Raw genomic sequence first — 15738 nt, 5'->3', positions numbered from 1 at the left:
TTATGCAAAAAAATAAAAAAATAAAAGCATGTAAACGACAGTGAGAGGGTTAATAAATTTTAAAGTTAAGGATAAATTTAAACAAGAAATTAAAAAGAGAAAACCTAGTAAGAAAGTGATTGGGAGATACAGGCTAAAAAATTAAGGGTAGAACTTTTGAAAAGGCCTAAAAGAATAGAAAAGATTTTTTAAATGAATCAGTAAATGGATTAAAATAAAAATTCAAATACATACACAGGGAAGGTTTAGAGATAAAAATTTAAACAATTAAAAATAAAACCTGCAGCTCAGAAGCTAAAAGGAAGATCAAAACAAATCCAAATGTATGTAATGTAAGGTAGAATGATAAAAATGAAAACAATTAAAAAAGAAAGTGGCTCTAAGACTCAGAACGTTAAAACTTGAATGGGAACGTGGTTAGGACTAGACACTTTAGAAAGGAGGATCAAGCACATAACAAACAGGTATTTTAAAGCTGAGATATAATAATAATAATAATAATATCAATAATGAAAAACATAAGCAAATAAGTTGCTGCTGGTTGGTCTACAGACGCAAGGGAGAAACCAGTAGCCGCCTTCCTCTCTCTCCACTCCCCTAACAGCCAAAAAAATACTTTAAGACCCTTGTTTGCCATGCGCCTTTATGTCACTTTCCCACTTAGAAGAAATCTGTGTAGGAAAGGGAGCAGGGACCCAGCCTGGTCTAGGAAGTAAGGGAGTGAGAGGGCGGCAAGGGGTCATGGCAGAGACAGCTTGTCTCCCCGGGCACAAGTCCTGGAATGTCCTTCGGTGCCCAAATGCCCACGACCCATATGGAAGCACCCGTCTTCCCCCAGATGTGTCCACCCACCCACGCTGCCCACCCTAAGTCCATTCTGCTGTTTAACGTGTACACCATGGCCCTCATCAATGAAGTAAGCAAGCCAGAGTCCCTCTGGACGGCCCCTCGTGTTCACCCCCACACCCAGTCTGCCACCAGGGGCTGCCTCCCAATCTCTCTGCCATCTTCATCACCTCTGCACTTTTTAAGCCCTCAATGGAAGTGAGATGAGTCTGAGGAGGTAAGAAGGGCCAGGCCACGAAGGGCTTTGGGTTCCTTGTTTTGGTGCTGGGAGCTTGTGAAGACATAGTTTACAGACAGGTCAGAGGGTGAGAGGAGCTGGGGAGATTGAGTCAGAAAAAAGGCGGTTAGCACTGGACCCAGGCAGATGTGCACATTGCAGAATGAATTCCACAGCAGTGGGCCTGCCTGCCGCTGCCCCACTCGGCACACGGTTCTCGGTGTGGTGTCATCTTAAACAGCAGAGGTGGACTGTCAGCTTCTCCATTGGTGAAGAGGGTCCGGAGAAACAGTCTTCAGAGCTCCTGTCTTGCTTAACATATGTTTTATTCAAAGGAAGACCAGAAGATCTGAGAGACAGCGGAGGGCTTCGGGGTCAAGAGGCTTTTCAATAATTTGTGTCAATCCCTCTCTGCCTTTATCCCTCCATAATAGAGCAGAGGATACCCAAGTCACGTATTACTGCTGTTAATACAGGAGGATTCAAGTCGAGGGACCACAGGACATGGCTCAGAGCCTTTCTCTCACTAATCTGATTAAACATTCAATCTTCCGTTGCAATCGGATTCCAGCCAACACTCAGACACCATGGCATTTCTGGGCTCCCAAGAGAAGGACGGGCGTTTCTTTGCATGGTGGTGCTTTGAGCTTAACATGCTGTGATCTGACCATGCCTACAGGGGCCTTCAGGGGTGGGAGAGGAAGAGGTGGCTGCAGAGACTTCTGGCAGCCAGCTCTGACACTGACATCCCCAGGAAAATTGCTGCCGCTTGCTTGAAAAGCAGCTTCAAGTGGATGTCATGCTGGCGGCAATCAGATTTAAAATTAGCCCAAACGTGCCTTCATCAAGAGACACTTAATTGCAGGGCCCAATCAGGAGACAAAATGCTCCATGACAATCTTGCTGGCAAAGTCGTTCTAAACAAACCGGAGGATTTAGAAGGGCACAATCTCTGTGGAATCACTCAGTTTTTGGTGTCACCAAAGCCTGCCTCCGTTCAGACCCAGCTCCTCATGCTCCAGGTTTTCTGATTTGGAATTTATAAATTTAGAATTTGTAAGATTTCCTTTCTCAAACCCTAGGAAGTCCTATTTTTTGGCTGGATACAGCATTGTGGGGTGGGCAGCCCACTGTTTATCTGCTCTGTGACCCTGGGCCAGTAACTTAGACTTTCTGAACCTCAGTTTTCTCACTTGCAAATTGAGGGAAATAAGACCCACCTTGAAAGATGGTCAAGAGGTTTAAAATAAATAAGATATGCAAATCCATTTTTATTTCCTTTTTTCTTCCCAAACCCAAATGGCTATGGGTGCTCTTAGCCCTGATGAACCTAGGGACATTGCTGCTGAGTTTTTTTTTATGATATGCAAATAGGATCATTTTGCTTGATGTCAGCAGACAGAAGAATATCCCATGTCCCCATCCCCTCTATCTAGCTCAGTGATTCTCAACTGGGGTCAACTTTGCCCCCCAAGGGACATTTGGCAATATCTGGAGGCATTTTTAGTTGTCACAACTTGCTGAGGCTGGGGTGGGGGACAGGTACTACTGGAACCTAATAGGCAGAGTCTAGGGATTGTGCTAAACATGTGACAAGCACAGGACAGCCCCCCATAACAAAGGATTATCCGGTTCTAAATGTCAACAGGGCCAAGGCTGAGAAGCCTGGCCCTAGAGGACGGAGTATATTCTCCTCTGCAAGATCCTTGAAGGTAAGTGTGCCTTCCACACCTCCCTTTCTCATAAGGGAGGTTTTAAAGAGGGTTGGGGAAACACTCAAATGGGACTGCTCTAGTATTAATAAATGGGATGACCTTAGTTCAGCCTGACTTAGCCTGTCACCCTTTCCTCTTTGGCCTTCAAGTTGGGCTCTGTCAACATGTCTGCATCGTCTCATTTCTCTTTGAATTGAAGTATTTCCTTCAACTTTTCCCCATTCGATATATAAGATTTACTTAAGCTTGTTATCTTTCTCATCTATTAATATGGACACTGAGAAGCATACTTACAGAGATATCCTGGTGTGTGAAGTCCAGGGTGCCTAGATCGGCTAGGGGACTTTTCCAGAAGTCATGAGAATGGCCACATGGAATCGATGCCAAACACCAGAAAAAAAAAATAGAATCACTGAATGAGACCCCCCAAAAATCCTGGCTAAACTGAGGGCAGATTCGTATGAATAGACTAATTTTCCCTAACTGGGTTCATCCAGTTGGTGATACAAATACATATACTATACAGTATATTCTAAATTATATGATATCTATATCTATCTATCTATCTATCTATCTATCTATCTATCTATCATCTATTGAAATCATCTATCATCTATCTAATAACATGAAGAAATTCCTGGAAAGAAGATATTAAGATATTCATGATGGTTATCATGATTAGAAGTCATTTTCTTCCTGTGTGCATGCTTCTAAATTTCCCAAATTTTCTATGAGTGTTTTATAAATTGAAAAAAGCACACACTATTTTAAAAAGAATTTCAAGAGCCATTTTCGGCACGTCTGCCTGAACCTTACATTCTGAGCACTTCTCCTCCTCCGTACACTGCAAGTTGGATGTTGGCAAGCTACTACTAAGAAATAAATTGCTCTCCACGGCCCCAGCTGAGAGACATGTCTGGGTAACAGCTGCTTCAATAATGACTTTATTTGGTGAGGGATGAATTCCTGGTTGCTTTACAGATGTTAAAATGACTTGGGCCAAATGAAACTGCACGTTCGACTGTATTTCTCCCACTCCTCTCACAGTAGGCTCAGAAAATAGGCAGAAGGAATGTCATGACATGGCCTTTCGCGTCTCAGAGGACGTCAGCCTTGGAGATCTGCACGTGCCTGGCAAATGCGCCAGCACGTTGATACCGCCCTGCAGAAGGCCCCACCGGGCCGGGCCGGGCTCCTATTCTCTCTCCTGCTTTGCATTCTGTGCCAACAGCATATAGCTCTTCTCCAAATGTAAACAGAAAAATGCAAAATCCAGTCTTGAGAAGGAATGGCCTCACTTCTCAAAGAGCCATTAGTCTGCGGTGGGGGGAAGGGGGAGAGTCCTGGAAAGCTGTTTATAGGGAAACCCATAGCTGCTCCTTGTCACAAGGGAGGGACCCAAGGGCGCCCACTGAAAAGGCCAATGTCTTCTGTATTTGGAACACCTCCTCACAAGTTCTGGGCATGTATTTTGGAAGCTAACCTTCTTCAAGCACTACCCTGGCAGCCTTCGAGGTGACAATGACCCCAAAGAGAAGGAGGCGGTAACTAAAGGAGTCAATTAAGAACAAATGTAGAAGAGAGGGATGGGCCAGGAAGACAGGACGTGGTAGAACCCAGGATAAATAAATCCGGCTCGTGGGCAATTTTCAGAACAGCTCTCTTGCCACCTACAACCAGGAGAAGGCATTACAGATCCCTGGGGAAAAATTTAGGGGGACTGGTGCAGCCATAGGCGCTCGCTCAGATGTGAGGCTGAGCAGGTTTGGCCTGGGCTTCAAGACTACGACAGGGACTGCGGGACCTCAACAGGCCGGGGTACAGGCAGAGCTCATGGGCCTTACAGAGAAGCCTAATGTTTCGGAGACAAGAGATTTCATTAGCAAAATGCACTGGCCTGCCTCTCCGATCCAAGAGAGACATGTGATATCCCACACTGGGGTAATAAAAACGAATAGCGTAAGTGTCAGAGGCTGAAGTCCCACCACAAACTGTCCTTTCGCGTCAGTATTGCCCACGGAGTCAGAGAAAGGCCCACTCAGACCCCGATTCAACTCCGCCCTTACTGTGTGGCTTTGGAGAGTGGCCTAAACTCTCTGAGCTTTGGTCTTCTCATCTATGAAATGCTATACTGCAAGGGAAGCATTTAGCACGATACCTGCCACCAGGTGGTCAGTAAATGGCAGCCCGAACCACACAGCAGCACACTTCTGGTGCCCCATAAAAGCAAATCGCAGATTTCCCATCATTCCTGACACCACGTAGAAGACCCCTCTGCTCCCGATCTCGCTCCCACCGCCTGCCTGCTCTGCCTGACTCCTGCATGTTGACTCCGTGTCCACTTTTAGCTCTATTCCTGCAGGCTGGACCCATGTTCCTGGTTTTCCAGGTAACGTCCAGTTGGTCTGGCCCAGTTGTTCAACATCCAGCATGACCACATGGGAAGGTGGGGTAACATCTGAACAGTGAAAATAAGACTTAATAGTAAATCATGAGCTAAAAATGTGAAGGGTATAGTTAACCGTAAGATCCACGTGGTCAGCAGCTAGCCTGGGAGGAAGGACGGAGTGTGACCTGATTCTCAAACTCAGAAGGACCTCAGGGTGGATGTGTGTTTTGAATTTGGGCAGCAGAGAGATCTAGCTATGAGAATTTACTATTTTCTGTTTATTGATTATTTATTTTATGGTAGATACTGTCCTTCAAACTTACAAACATGAATTAATGTGCGCCTTCAACAGTGGCTATGAAAAGGTTATACTGACCAAGTTTTTACAAACTAGGAAATAACTTACCTTAAGTCACACAGCCAGCAAGCATTAGAACTTGAATTTGACACAGGATTTTACTTCTGCCAGGAGTCCAGCTCTGTCCAGCCAAGACCATGGTTTATGTTAGTCTCCCAAGTGGGTATTCTAGGACACATGGGAGCAGTATAAATGTGAACCGTAAAACCACATAAGCCGCAGGCCTAAGGTTCCAGATTTTTAGGCTAGTCCTTTCCCCGGCCATTGCCCAGTTGGGTAGATAAGATGTCACATTATCGTTCTGACCAATGGATAGATTTTTTTTTTCCCTCCTTTAACTTGCAACTGAGACCTTTCAGGATCCTGGCTTTTATGAGAAGACCTCCTCTACATGTAGCATAAACTTGAGGCCTGGTCTCCATCCCACTGGGGTATCAGAGCCCACACCCCTATCAAGACCACCCACACCTGGGGAGGCCACAGCCTCAGCCATCAGCTTAGGCTTCCGATTGCAATTCTCTCTTCATTGCTCGCACCTGTGAATTTCACTTCTTTAATACAAGCTCAAGAAAAATCATTTCTTATTGTATTTAAAGTTTTTGTTGCCTTTAAAATATTTTTTTTGGAGAGGGTGCTTCGGATAGCGTCATGGAACCAGAAATCCTTTATACTTACCTTCTATCTCACGGTGTCATGATTTTCTTTGTGGACAACTACACAATTAATTTGTACATATTCCACAGATATGTAAAGAATGTGTATTTATGGTAGATTCCATATATTGAAATATCTATTGAATCCAGCTAATCATATTAGTTAGAGCCTAATACCATTATTCAAAGTCTCTACCTAAGGTATGGTGTTCATCAGTTCTCTGGTATATAAAATGGTTTTGATATATACATTTTAGGACAATTTTATTTGGCATGTAGATATTCTTGTCAGTCATATCAACATGGTAAAGGGTAGTAGTGTGAAAAGATATTATAAAATAACTTTTGTTTCATAGCTTTTTATATTTAATTTTACTTGCCTGATTATTTGCTTCTTCTCTGCTTTCTCCTCTCCCCTCACACATTGTTGTGACTTCGTGTTTGCTGGTAATTCCACCCATCTCTCTATTTTCAATTAGTTTTCCATTCTTTGCAATGGCGATTATTCACCTCTTTAATAGCACCTGTGTATAATCTCTGCGGGACTCAATTTGATCCTAGGAATTTGATTGATTGATGAGTTCAGCCTTCTTAAAAGTGAAGCACCTTTGACACAGCTTTGGCCTGGTCTCCCTGCCTCTCCTTCAACTTGTCTTTTGTGCTGGGGCCAGTGTGAAAGTGGTCATCTTAAAATGCAAATCTGGTCATGCCATTCACCGGAGTCCATATGTCACTAGTTCCCGGTCACATAAGGAATACACTTCCAAGTTTGTGGCCTGCCATTCAAGCTTCATCACCCTCTTTTCCATGTGTATCTCCTACTTTTTTCTCTCCCCTGCTCGTTTCTGGTCCAGCCGTAACACATTTCCTCTTTGTAATGCCTCATGCTGCTACTTCTTCCAGAAATGCCATTTATCAAGTCACTTAGAAAGTATCGATACAGTTAAGTGCCTGGCGCTGTGCTCAAGGTAGGGCATAGTGAGACCTATGGGCCTGGTTCCTCTTCTCATGGAACCCCCAACCAGTGAGGACAGTGAGAGGCTCAAACGATTACAACAGGGTGAGTAGACATGGCTGTGGGAGCCCAGCGGAGAAGCCCCTAACCTTGACTTTGATGTCTAGGGAATGCATTCCAGGGGAAATGATGACCCAAAGGATGAGGAAGGCATGAGCCTGACCTTCCCCTTGTCACCTGGTGGTTCCCCGCTCACCCTTCCAAGTCTGTCTCAGGCCTCACTGCCTCCCTCTGTAGCCAGTCCCCCGGTGCTCTGTGTGCCAGCTCAGTACTAGGTACGTGATGGTCCTCTCAGCCACACGTTGCACTTGCTTGTCTCTCTTACCTGTTCTAGACTACGAGCATCGGGAAGGCACCGAGCATGGTGCATAGTGGGGCCCAATGCAAGTTCAATGGGGTTCGATTCCCAGACCCCACTGCTCTCATGCGCAGCCCCTCTCAGAGCCCTGGCCCCACACCATCCACGGCTGAACCTCTTTCTTGGGACAAGCTTTCCTTGCGGCTCTGTTCCCAGACTCTGCTTCTGATTCTTCTATCACTGTGTCTCTAAACTCATCCAGGCATTTAAGTGGCCCCTTCTCTGGGCCTCTTTGCTTTTATCCCTCAAGGGGGTCCAGGAGCAATGCCCCATTCTATAAAACAGAATGACAGACAAATAGCACCTGCTAAGAGGTGTCTATTGAAGGCGGTGAGTGCCTTTAATAGCACATCTTTGCCCAATTTAGTGTCTGGGAAAGGATGTTTCTTTTCTTGTGAGGGAATAAAACTTTTATTTAAGAAAAATGAGAGCTCTATATCCAAATGTGCTTCCTTATTTACATTGGATTCCAGAAAGCCCAGATTTAGATTCAATGTTCAAATGTATCGACTATCTTTCTAGCACGTTTCCGGTAAAATTATTTCCTTCCTTCATCTGGGTGAGTTTTTCTGAATTAAAAAAAAAAAAAAAAGCAAAACAACCCAGTTAACTTGAAGTGTTCACTACATTTTATGGTCAGGAAAAAAGTGTAATTACATTAAAAGAAAAATTTAGGCTATGCCTATATTTTCATATAGGATTACACCATATATCATTTCCCCGAGAATGTTTTTTAATTGTGGTTTCAATGCAAGTTACCTCAAATTCTTATTGCAAGAAGTATGTTCTCTCTTATTTCAAGATTTAAAATGTTTTCCTTTCTTCCTTTCCTTAGTTTATTTTTCTTCCTCACAAACCAGGCTGAATTGGTTAAAACACATCATGGAGTATGCACTATCCTAGTGATCCTTCATTCAAACCACCAATGTATATTACAAATGAAAGGAAGGGACTGGAGGGACCAGGCAGGCAGGGAACGGGGGAGGGGCATACTTGCTGAGCACCGAGTTTCCAGCCAGCTGTCTACAGGCTACTGAAGTAATGTGATTTCCATTTTATGAATGAGGTAAGAAGCTCACTGCGTTTAAATGATCTCATTTCTTTGTTTAGAGAAGCCCAACAAACTCACCAGTCCCATTACTTCACCTCATTATCATTTCCTAAAATCTGTTCCTTCTCTTTTCCTGATTTTACATAACAGCCCTGTTATCTGCTTACTCAAGCATTCCAGAAACTCAGGAGTCATCTGCATCTCTCCCTCTCTCTCTCTCTCTCTCTCTCTCTCTCTCTCTCTCTCTCTCTCTCTCTCTCTCTCTCTCTCTCTCTCTCTCTCTCTCTCTCTCTCTCTCCAGCTAATTCTGCTCCCTTCATACCTTTACTCTCCTCCCTTCCCCCCCTGCTTATACCCAAGTCCGTGCTCAAGTGATTCTTGCTTGGGACTATTTCAATCATCTTCTTGCTAATATCGCTGCTTTCAATTTCCCCCACTCCCAATATTCCCCCCTCATTTTGTCTTTGTGATATTCCCAAATGGCAGAGCTGACATCACTCCTCTTACTGTCTGACTGCACTCTCTTTTGCCCTCCAGTGCAAGTCCCTGGCCAGCCATCTCAGAATGCTCATCATTTGTACCTTACTTCCTCTGTGGTCTTCTCTCCCTTGCTCTCGCATATGCATCCTACACACCAGCCACACTGAGTAACTCAGATTCTTGGACAGTCAGGTTTTCATGCTTCCATGCTGTGTGTATGCTTTGCTCTCCCTGGAATGTTTATCTCTTGTATGGTGAACCCCTTCTCTCTTTCAAGACCTAATTCCAGTTCCAACTCCTCTCTTGGTTTACCCCTATCCCATTTTCAAGTATTGAGCACAACCTCCTTTCTAGAACTCTACCTTGTACATATTTATATGGTATCATTTTCCATGCTGTGCTGTAATTATTTGGTTTTATATTTGACTAAGTTATTTGATTATAACTTCCCTGATTTTATAAAATTGTTCTTATTTTTACAAACTTTAAATTTACACATTGTATTCTTGTTGCATTCTTAGTATCTAGTGCTAAGCACATTTTTTTATTCTTGTATGGATATTTACTCCTTTAAAGTTATAAAGGTTTATGTTAATTGTAAAATATTTCATAACTTAAAACAAAATAGATTAAATCACATATGTCATTGGGACAACTGTTCTGTTCATTATAAGAGCAGGTAGGTAGGACATGCCTTAGTTGATGATTAGAAGATGGTTTCCAATGGAATTGCAGATGGGCTCAAGAAACATTCAGCCTTGCACTTTTTCTTTTGCAATGACCATTAGATTTTCCTACCCTTAAAAGTAGTTACTTTTGAGTGTAACAGGGACAATTAATGACCCTTCCCTCCATAGGTTCTGAATAATATATGACAGGAATTAAAATATCAGCAGATTCAAACTCAATGCTCAGTGTTATTTTGGGTAAAGCTGAACTGGAGAATGTGGCTTAGGCCCGGTGACAAAATCGGGCTTTCTCCTTCATGCTGTCTTGGATTTGGCCCACTTGTCCGGGCTTGGAAACTTGCACGGCGGAGCTGAACTGGAGGTGGAAGGCCCACTGTCTGGGAAAGAAAAGCCTTGGGCCGCCTAAGGAGGGACGAGGAGGAGGCCAGATAAGGACAGCACTCCTGCACCAGATCGCCACAACTGAAGGCATTTCAAATAATGACGTCACAGTCTCAGGTTCTCCTGATCCCGAAGAGTCCTCAAGAGGCCCTAAGGTCCTAAGGAGAGGTAGGAGGATGCTCTCTCCATAGTCCTGAAAAGGTTAGCTTCTGTTTCCAGCAGGAGGGCCGTTCTTCCTAGCAAGGGTTATAGGACAGACCAATCTCTTAAACCCAAGGTCCCAGGACCTCACATATCTTGGTCCAAAGAATTCTGCTTTTCATGGACAGAATCTGATAACGCCTAAGTAGCAAATGGTATGACTCTGTCTGCTTTCTTTCCCCCAACATTTATCATTTTATCCTGATGGTAGACAGATCAATAAATGCTCCTGACATGGAGGACACACGTGTTAATAATATCATCAAAGTGTAATCATAAAGGAAGCAGCCACTTGACGCTCAGAGGTGTGTGCTCTGATGGGAAGCATAATCACCTGTGAATTACTATGGATTATAAAGGATTTTTTTCCCTGCAATTTATGGAGAGCCTTGACCATGTAATCTCAGCCCAGGGCAATCTGTAATTGCACACTGGTGATGGTAAAGGGCAGTGACCTGAAGGCATCTAACTAACATTTCTGCTGTGAGTCCTGGGGGGCTTGCGCTGTCCCCTCTCCCCCTTCATTCCACATGCTGGGACCTTTCTGACATCTCTCCCAGTTCTTGGAGTTCATGATCCAGATGTGCCTCCAGTGGTGCTAACCCCAGAATAATCCGTCACTGGGCTCTGACCCATATTTTATTACAATAATTCATAGTTAGATTTATTTGGTTCTGGCTTCATTTGTTTCTGGTCTATGGGTCTGCATTCTTTTTCATGGCTAAATGTGCTCCCTTTAAGTGTGATGTATTTAATTTAGTCAGTTCTCTAAATTATATAATGGTGAATAAGAAAAACATAAAAAAGAACGTCATGGTCAGGAGGCAACAGTGTAAAGTGAATAGATTGTATTTTTACATAGTGGGCCTGATTTTCTCTGTGAGTTGAGATGGTCCTTTTAGAAGTAACATTCTTTACTGATGCTCAGAGCCTGTGGTGACCTGGCAGTGGTCAGGAGTCCCCGAGGCCAGTGCTTCTTAAAGTTAATATGTGCTCGAATCACTTGATTCCGTGGGTCTGGCGAGGGTCAAAGGTGCTGCAGTTCTAACAAGCTTGCAGGTGATGCTGACGACCGGATAGCAAGAAGTTACGGCACCAAAACACCAGCTCCCCAACTCGCCACAATTAATTTTATTCCACAGCATGTGTAAGGGGATGTTATTCTCAGGAAGATGTTTAGGATTAAAATAATTAAAACCAAAACAAAAACTGGAAAGTACACACATTTATGTATCTCTTCTTTTCATTAAATATATATCTGTTCGGCAAAAATGTTAGACTCTTTTGTACAAAAACAAAGCAAAACAAAACAAAACAAAACAACCCCAAACCCTTGCAAGTTGTCAATACCTATAATAATTACAACGATGTAAACTTGGATGTCTGACACCTTGACCATCTTGTGGAACCCGCGTTGCAGAGAAGCCCCCCTCTCCCAGGAGAGGGTAATAACACACCCTTAGACAGCGACCGCCTATGGTAGAGGCATTTAGGTTTTGAATATTCGAGATGGAGCATGATGACTGATCTCACCACTTGTGCTTTCAGCTAAGGGGCTGGGAGGAACGTGGAAATGAAGATGGGCCTGTGCTGAGGCAGGGGGACAAAACCCAAGACTAGCTGGTGCGGGAGGAAGGGGGGTCGTGGTCACAGTGCAGATGTGCGGTGGGCTGTGTCTGGGAAACCCAACGCTGGCGAGAACTAGGATCAGGCTGCTGCTGCTGCTCTTGGGACCAGAAAGGAACAGGGTAAGGTGAAGACCGTGAAGGAGGAAGGGGAGGCTGTGAAAGCAGATTTCAATTCACACGGAGCTGACTCTAGCGAGAAGGGGAGGTTGGAGGTGGCGTCTGGTCCTCTCAAGTAGCTAGGCTGTTTCTGCCAGACACAAGCCTGGGGACGCTTCTCTTGATCTGGTGGGTAGGTTGGGGAGCAGTCCGATGCTGCCGGCATTTGGTCCTCCAGGAAGGGAGGACGTGCCTGCTGGGGGTGAGGGTGGAAGGGCCATTTGGCCGTCTTATTGGTGTTGGGTTTTGCGCTTTTCCCACGAGTGGAGTGCAGCAGTGGGAAGTGACCTAAAGCAATGGCGTCTAGAAACAGAGGTGCTGAGCTCAGGGCGGTGAGCAAGAGGCCAGGTAAGGGCAGAAAAATGCCGGGGCTAGAGGCGGGGCCCAAGGAAGCGCTGACCCCAGCTTCTCTTTACCACGAGAGGATTCCAAGGCGTGGACGTGCTTTCGTTCTTCTCTCCTGTTAGCTGGGCTTTCCAGTTTGGGAGGGGTTGCTGCTGGGCCGGCCGCCTCAGTTACAGTCATAAACGAAGTCATAGTTGCTGGGCTCCTTGGGGATGGGCGGGGGGGCGTCTGGGATCTGAATGTTTTCGAGGTCCAGGAGGCGGAGCTTGATCTCCATGCTGAGCAGGGTGTCCAGATCGTTGCGCGTCAGGTCGCTCAGCATGTCCTTCCCCAGCAGCGCGTTCAGCCCGTCTGTCCAGATACAGTACTGGCGGGAAAGGACATGACAGTGACGGCTACTGGTGACAACCACGAGAGTAGTAACAATAGCTAACGCTTCCTGATTACTCAACATATGCTAGGCTCGGGGCTAATGCTTTGCCTACTTCGCCATTTATGATATTCACAACATCTCTATAATGCAGACACTTCTGTTTTACAATGAGGGAGCTGAGTGAGGCACAGAGCGGTTAAATAACTTGATCGTGTGTGTGGAGTGGGTGGGATTTGAACCGATGCAATCGGACTCCAGTGCCTGTGGTCTTTTATGCAGAGAATGCCTCCCTAAGTAAGAGTGGGACGTGAGTTCGCCATGACGGTGCGACGTATTTCTAGTAACATCCCACCAGTGACTCTAGGATTTTAAGGTATTGGTGGAATATATCCCAACAGTCTTGAACTCATCATCAGGTCAAGCGTGCCCCTTTCCTGACGGGTTCCTAGTCTAGTAGCTAATCTCTGCCTTTTCTTTCTGATTCTCGAACCCACAATGACAGCTCCATCTCACCCTGGATCCAGTAGTAGTCCATATTTGTGGCTCTCAGCAAAAGGGCTAAGAAACAGCTTTCTGCTGCCCAGTATCTGGTGGACAAATGGCTAAAGTTATGGGGTGAGCTTCCTGGGAAGTGGGTCGGCTGCCTGTCTGGGAGCCTCTTCTGCCTGGGTCTCCAGTTTCCAGGGTTAAGTTCCTCCAGATCTTTGCGTCATGGTCCCTGGGGGCGTCTATTTTGTAAAGCCCTCCACAGTACTCAACTACGACTTTGGTGTCTCCCTTCTCATAAAATTAATCATACCTTTTGCCTCTCCAGTAGATTATGAACTACTTGAGGAAACATCCCGAAATAGAGGCAGCCAGGCACCATGGAAGAACACAACACCAGTGCTGCTTCACGTGAAGCCTGAATTTGATTCGTCCTCCAACTACCACTCAATGGGAAATGCAGAAGACAGGGAAACGGCATGGGTTGTCGTGGGCAGAATAATGCTCTGCTTTCAAAGACCATCATGTCCTGATCCCTGGAACCCGTGGATCCGTTAGGTTCCATGGCAAAGGGAGTGAAGGCTGCAGGTCAGCTCACCTTAAAATAGGGAGATTTTCTGGGATTCTTTATGTGGACCCAATGTGATCACAAGGGGCCTTAAAAGTGGCAAAGGGAAACAGAAGAGAAGTGAGAGGCAGCGGGAGATCTGGCCATGGGGACGTGGGTGGGAATGATGCGATGTGAGAATTCAGCCCAGCGTTGCTCTACATGGATGGAGGCCATGAGTGAAGGAATGCGGGCAGCTGCCAGGAGTGGAAATGGAGAGAAAATGCTTTTCCCCTGCGCCTCCAGGAGGGAATTCTGCTGATACCCAGATATTAGCCAAGAAAGACCTACATCAGGCTTCTGACCTCCAAAATTGTAAGAAAGTAAACTTATGTTGTTTTAAGCCACTAAATTTGTGGTAATTTGTTACAGCAGCCACAGTAAACTAATACACAGAGTATAGTAAGCAAAATCTAGACTATTGGCAATATTACTAAATAGGTGACCTGGTTTTTTCAATGAATAAATTGAAAGGAAAAAAAAGCACATGCAAATGTTCACAAGAGACAGGGGGGAGTGGGGATGGGGGGATGGGAGAGAGAGATGGAGGAAGGGAGCAAGGGAGAGAGAGAGAGAGAGAGAGAGAGAGAGAGAGAGAGAGAGAGAGATCCTATAGATTCAAGGAAACTTAAGAAACTTGTTACCCAATTGCTATGTATGAATCTTATTTGCATTCTGATGTGAACAGAGCATAAAAGAAAAACAAGCAAATGAGACAACTAGAGAAATCTGGAAACTGACTGCCTATGGTTGTATTAAAATATTATAAGATTAGGTGGGATAATGGTATTGTAGTTGTGTTTCAAAATGGACTCTTTATTATTTAGAGATACACACACAGGAATATTTACAAAGAAAATCATATGACCTCTGGATGTGCTTCTAAAATAATCGGGGGTGCGGGGAGCAGCTGGGTGTGGGTGGGGGTATAGATGAACCCTGACTGGCCATGAGTCGCTAACTGTCGAAGCCGGGTGATGGGCACCGGCAGGACGTGGTGCGTGCAGGCCCTACTTTCTTCCATTCTTCCTGGCTACACAGGGCCGGAGCCAAAGAGAAGGCGTTTCTGAAGCAAGACGGCCGTGGCTCAAACCCCAGCTCTGTCACTTACTACTTGTTTGACCTTGGACAAGTTTCTTAACCTCTCTGTGCCTCATTTCCCTTCTTAATAAAATGGGGACAGAATTCGTTTGTTTCTTTTAAGAGTCATAAGAGAATTAAGTGAGATATGAAGCACATACAGCACTGAACAGTGACAATTACTATTATCTTTACTATTGTGGAGGTATTCCGTTTTGGGAAGTCTCTCTGTCCCTATTTAATAAATGTGGATATCTGTAATAAGACTTTCTATTTTCACAGAGTGATGATGCCAATAAAAGGAGCTAATAGATGTGAAAGTGGTCTGAAGGAATTAGAAGAGCTCGCATGCATAAAGCGTTTTTCTCCTCATGCTATCAGCAGTGTCAGATGTAAATACAGAGCTGGCAGTCCAGAACATTTATCATTATCTGGAATTAATTTTTTCTACCACGTTTCTTGAAGTTATTTCAAGAGGTTTAGGGCTGCCTCTGCTGTTGCATTTTATTTTTGAGCCCTCACAGGTTTAAATAATATCCACAGTTCTATTTTCGGTAGTTTTCTATAGAGCTGTACACATCTTTAATAGGGTGTCCTGTGTGCAGCCATAATTTTATTTAAAAAGAGAAACAGTAGGACACAGAATCTATTTTCAGGAAGATGAAGACAAAGTCATACTCTTCCACAAGCTAAATGTCAAGTAACAGAGA

The 15738-nt window shown here is 44.7% G+C and overlaps 1 protein-coding gene across 10 annotated transcripts in view; it reads right to left on the bottom strand.

Moving 5' to 3' along the window:
- Positions 1-11461: 11461 nt before the first annotated feature.
- The window catches only part of ELMO1 (engulfment and cell motility 1), a 501394-nt gene continuing 497117 nt past the window's right edge, over positions 11462-15738 (bottom strand). For all 10 annotated transcript variants that reach the window (XM_019655709.1, XM_019655707.1, XM_019655702.1 and 7 more), the window contains one exon: positions 11462-12849. In XM_019655709.1, coding sequence (XP_019511254.1) covers positions 12649-12849 — 201 coding nt within the window. In that variant the 3' untranslated portion in view covers positions 11462-12648. The remainder of the gene's footprint in view (positions 12850-15738) is intronic.

This window comes from Hipposideros armiger, unplaced genomic scaffold (genome assembly GCF_001890085.2).
Source record: "Hipposideros armiger isolate ML-2016 unplaced genomic scaffold, ASM189008v1 scaffold_244, whole genome shotgun sequence".
NCBI classification, from domain to species: domain Eukaryota; kingdom Metazoa; phylum Chordata; class Mammalia; order Chiroptera; family Hipposideridae; genus Hipposideros; species Hipposideros armiger.
This window is presented reverse-complemented; position numbering and strand designations above follow the sequence as displayed.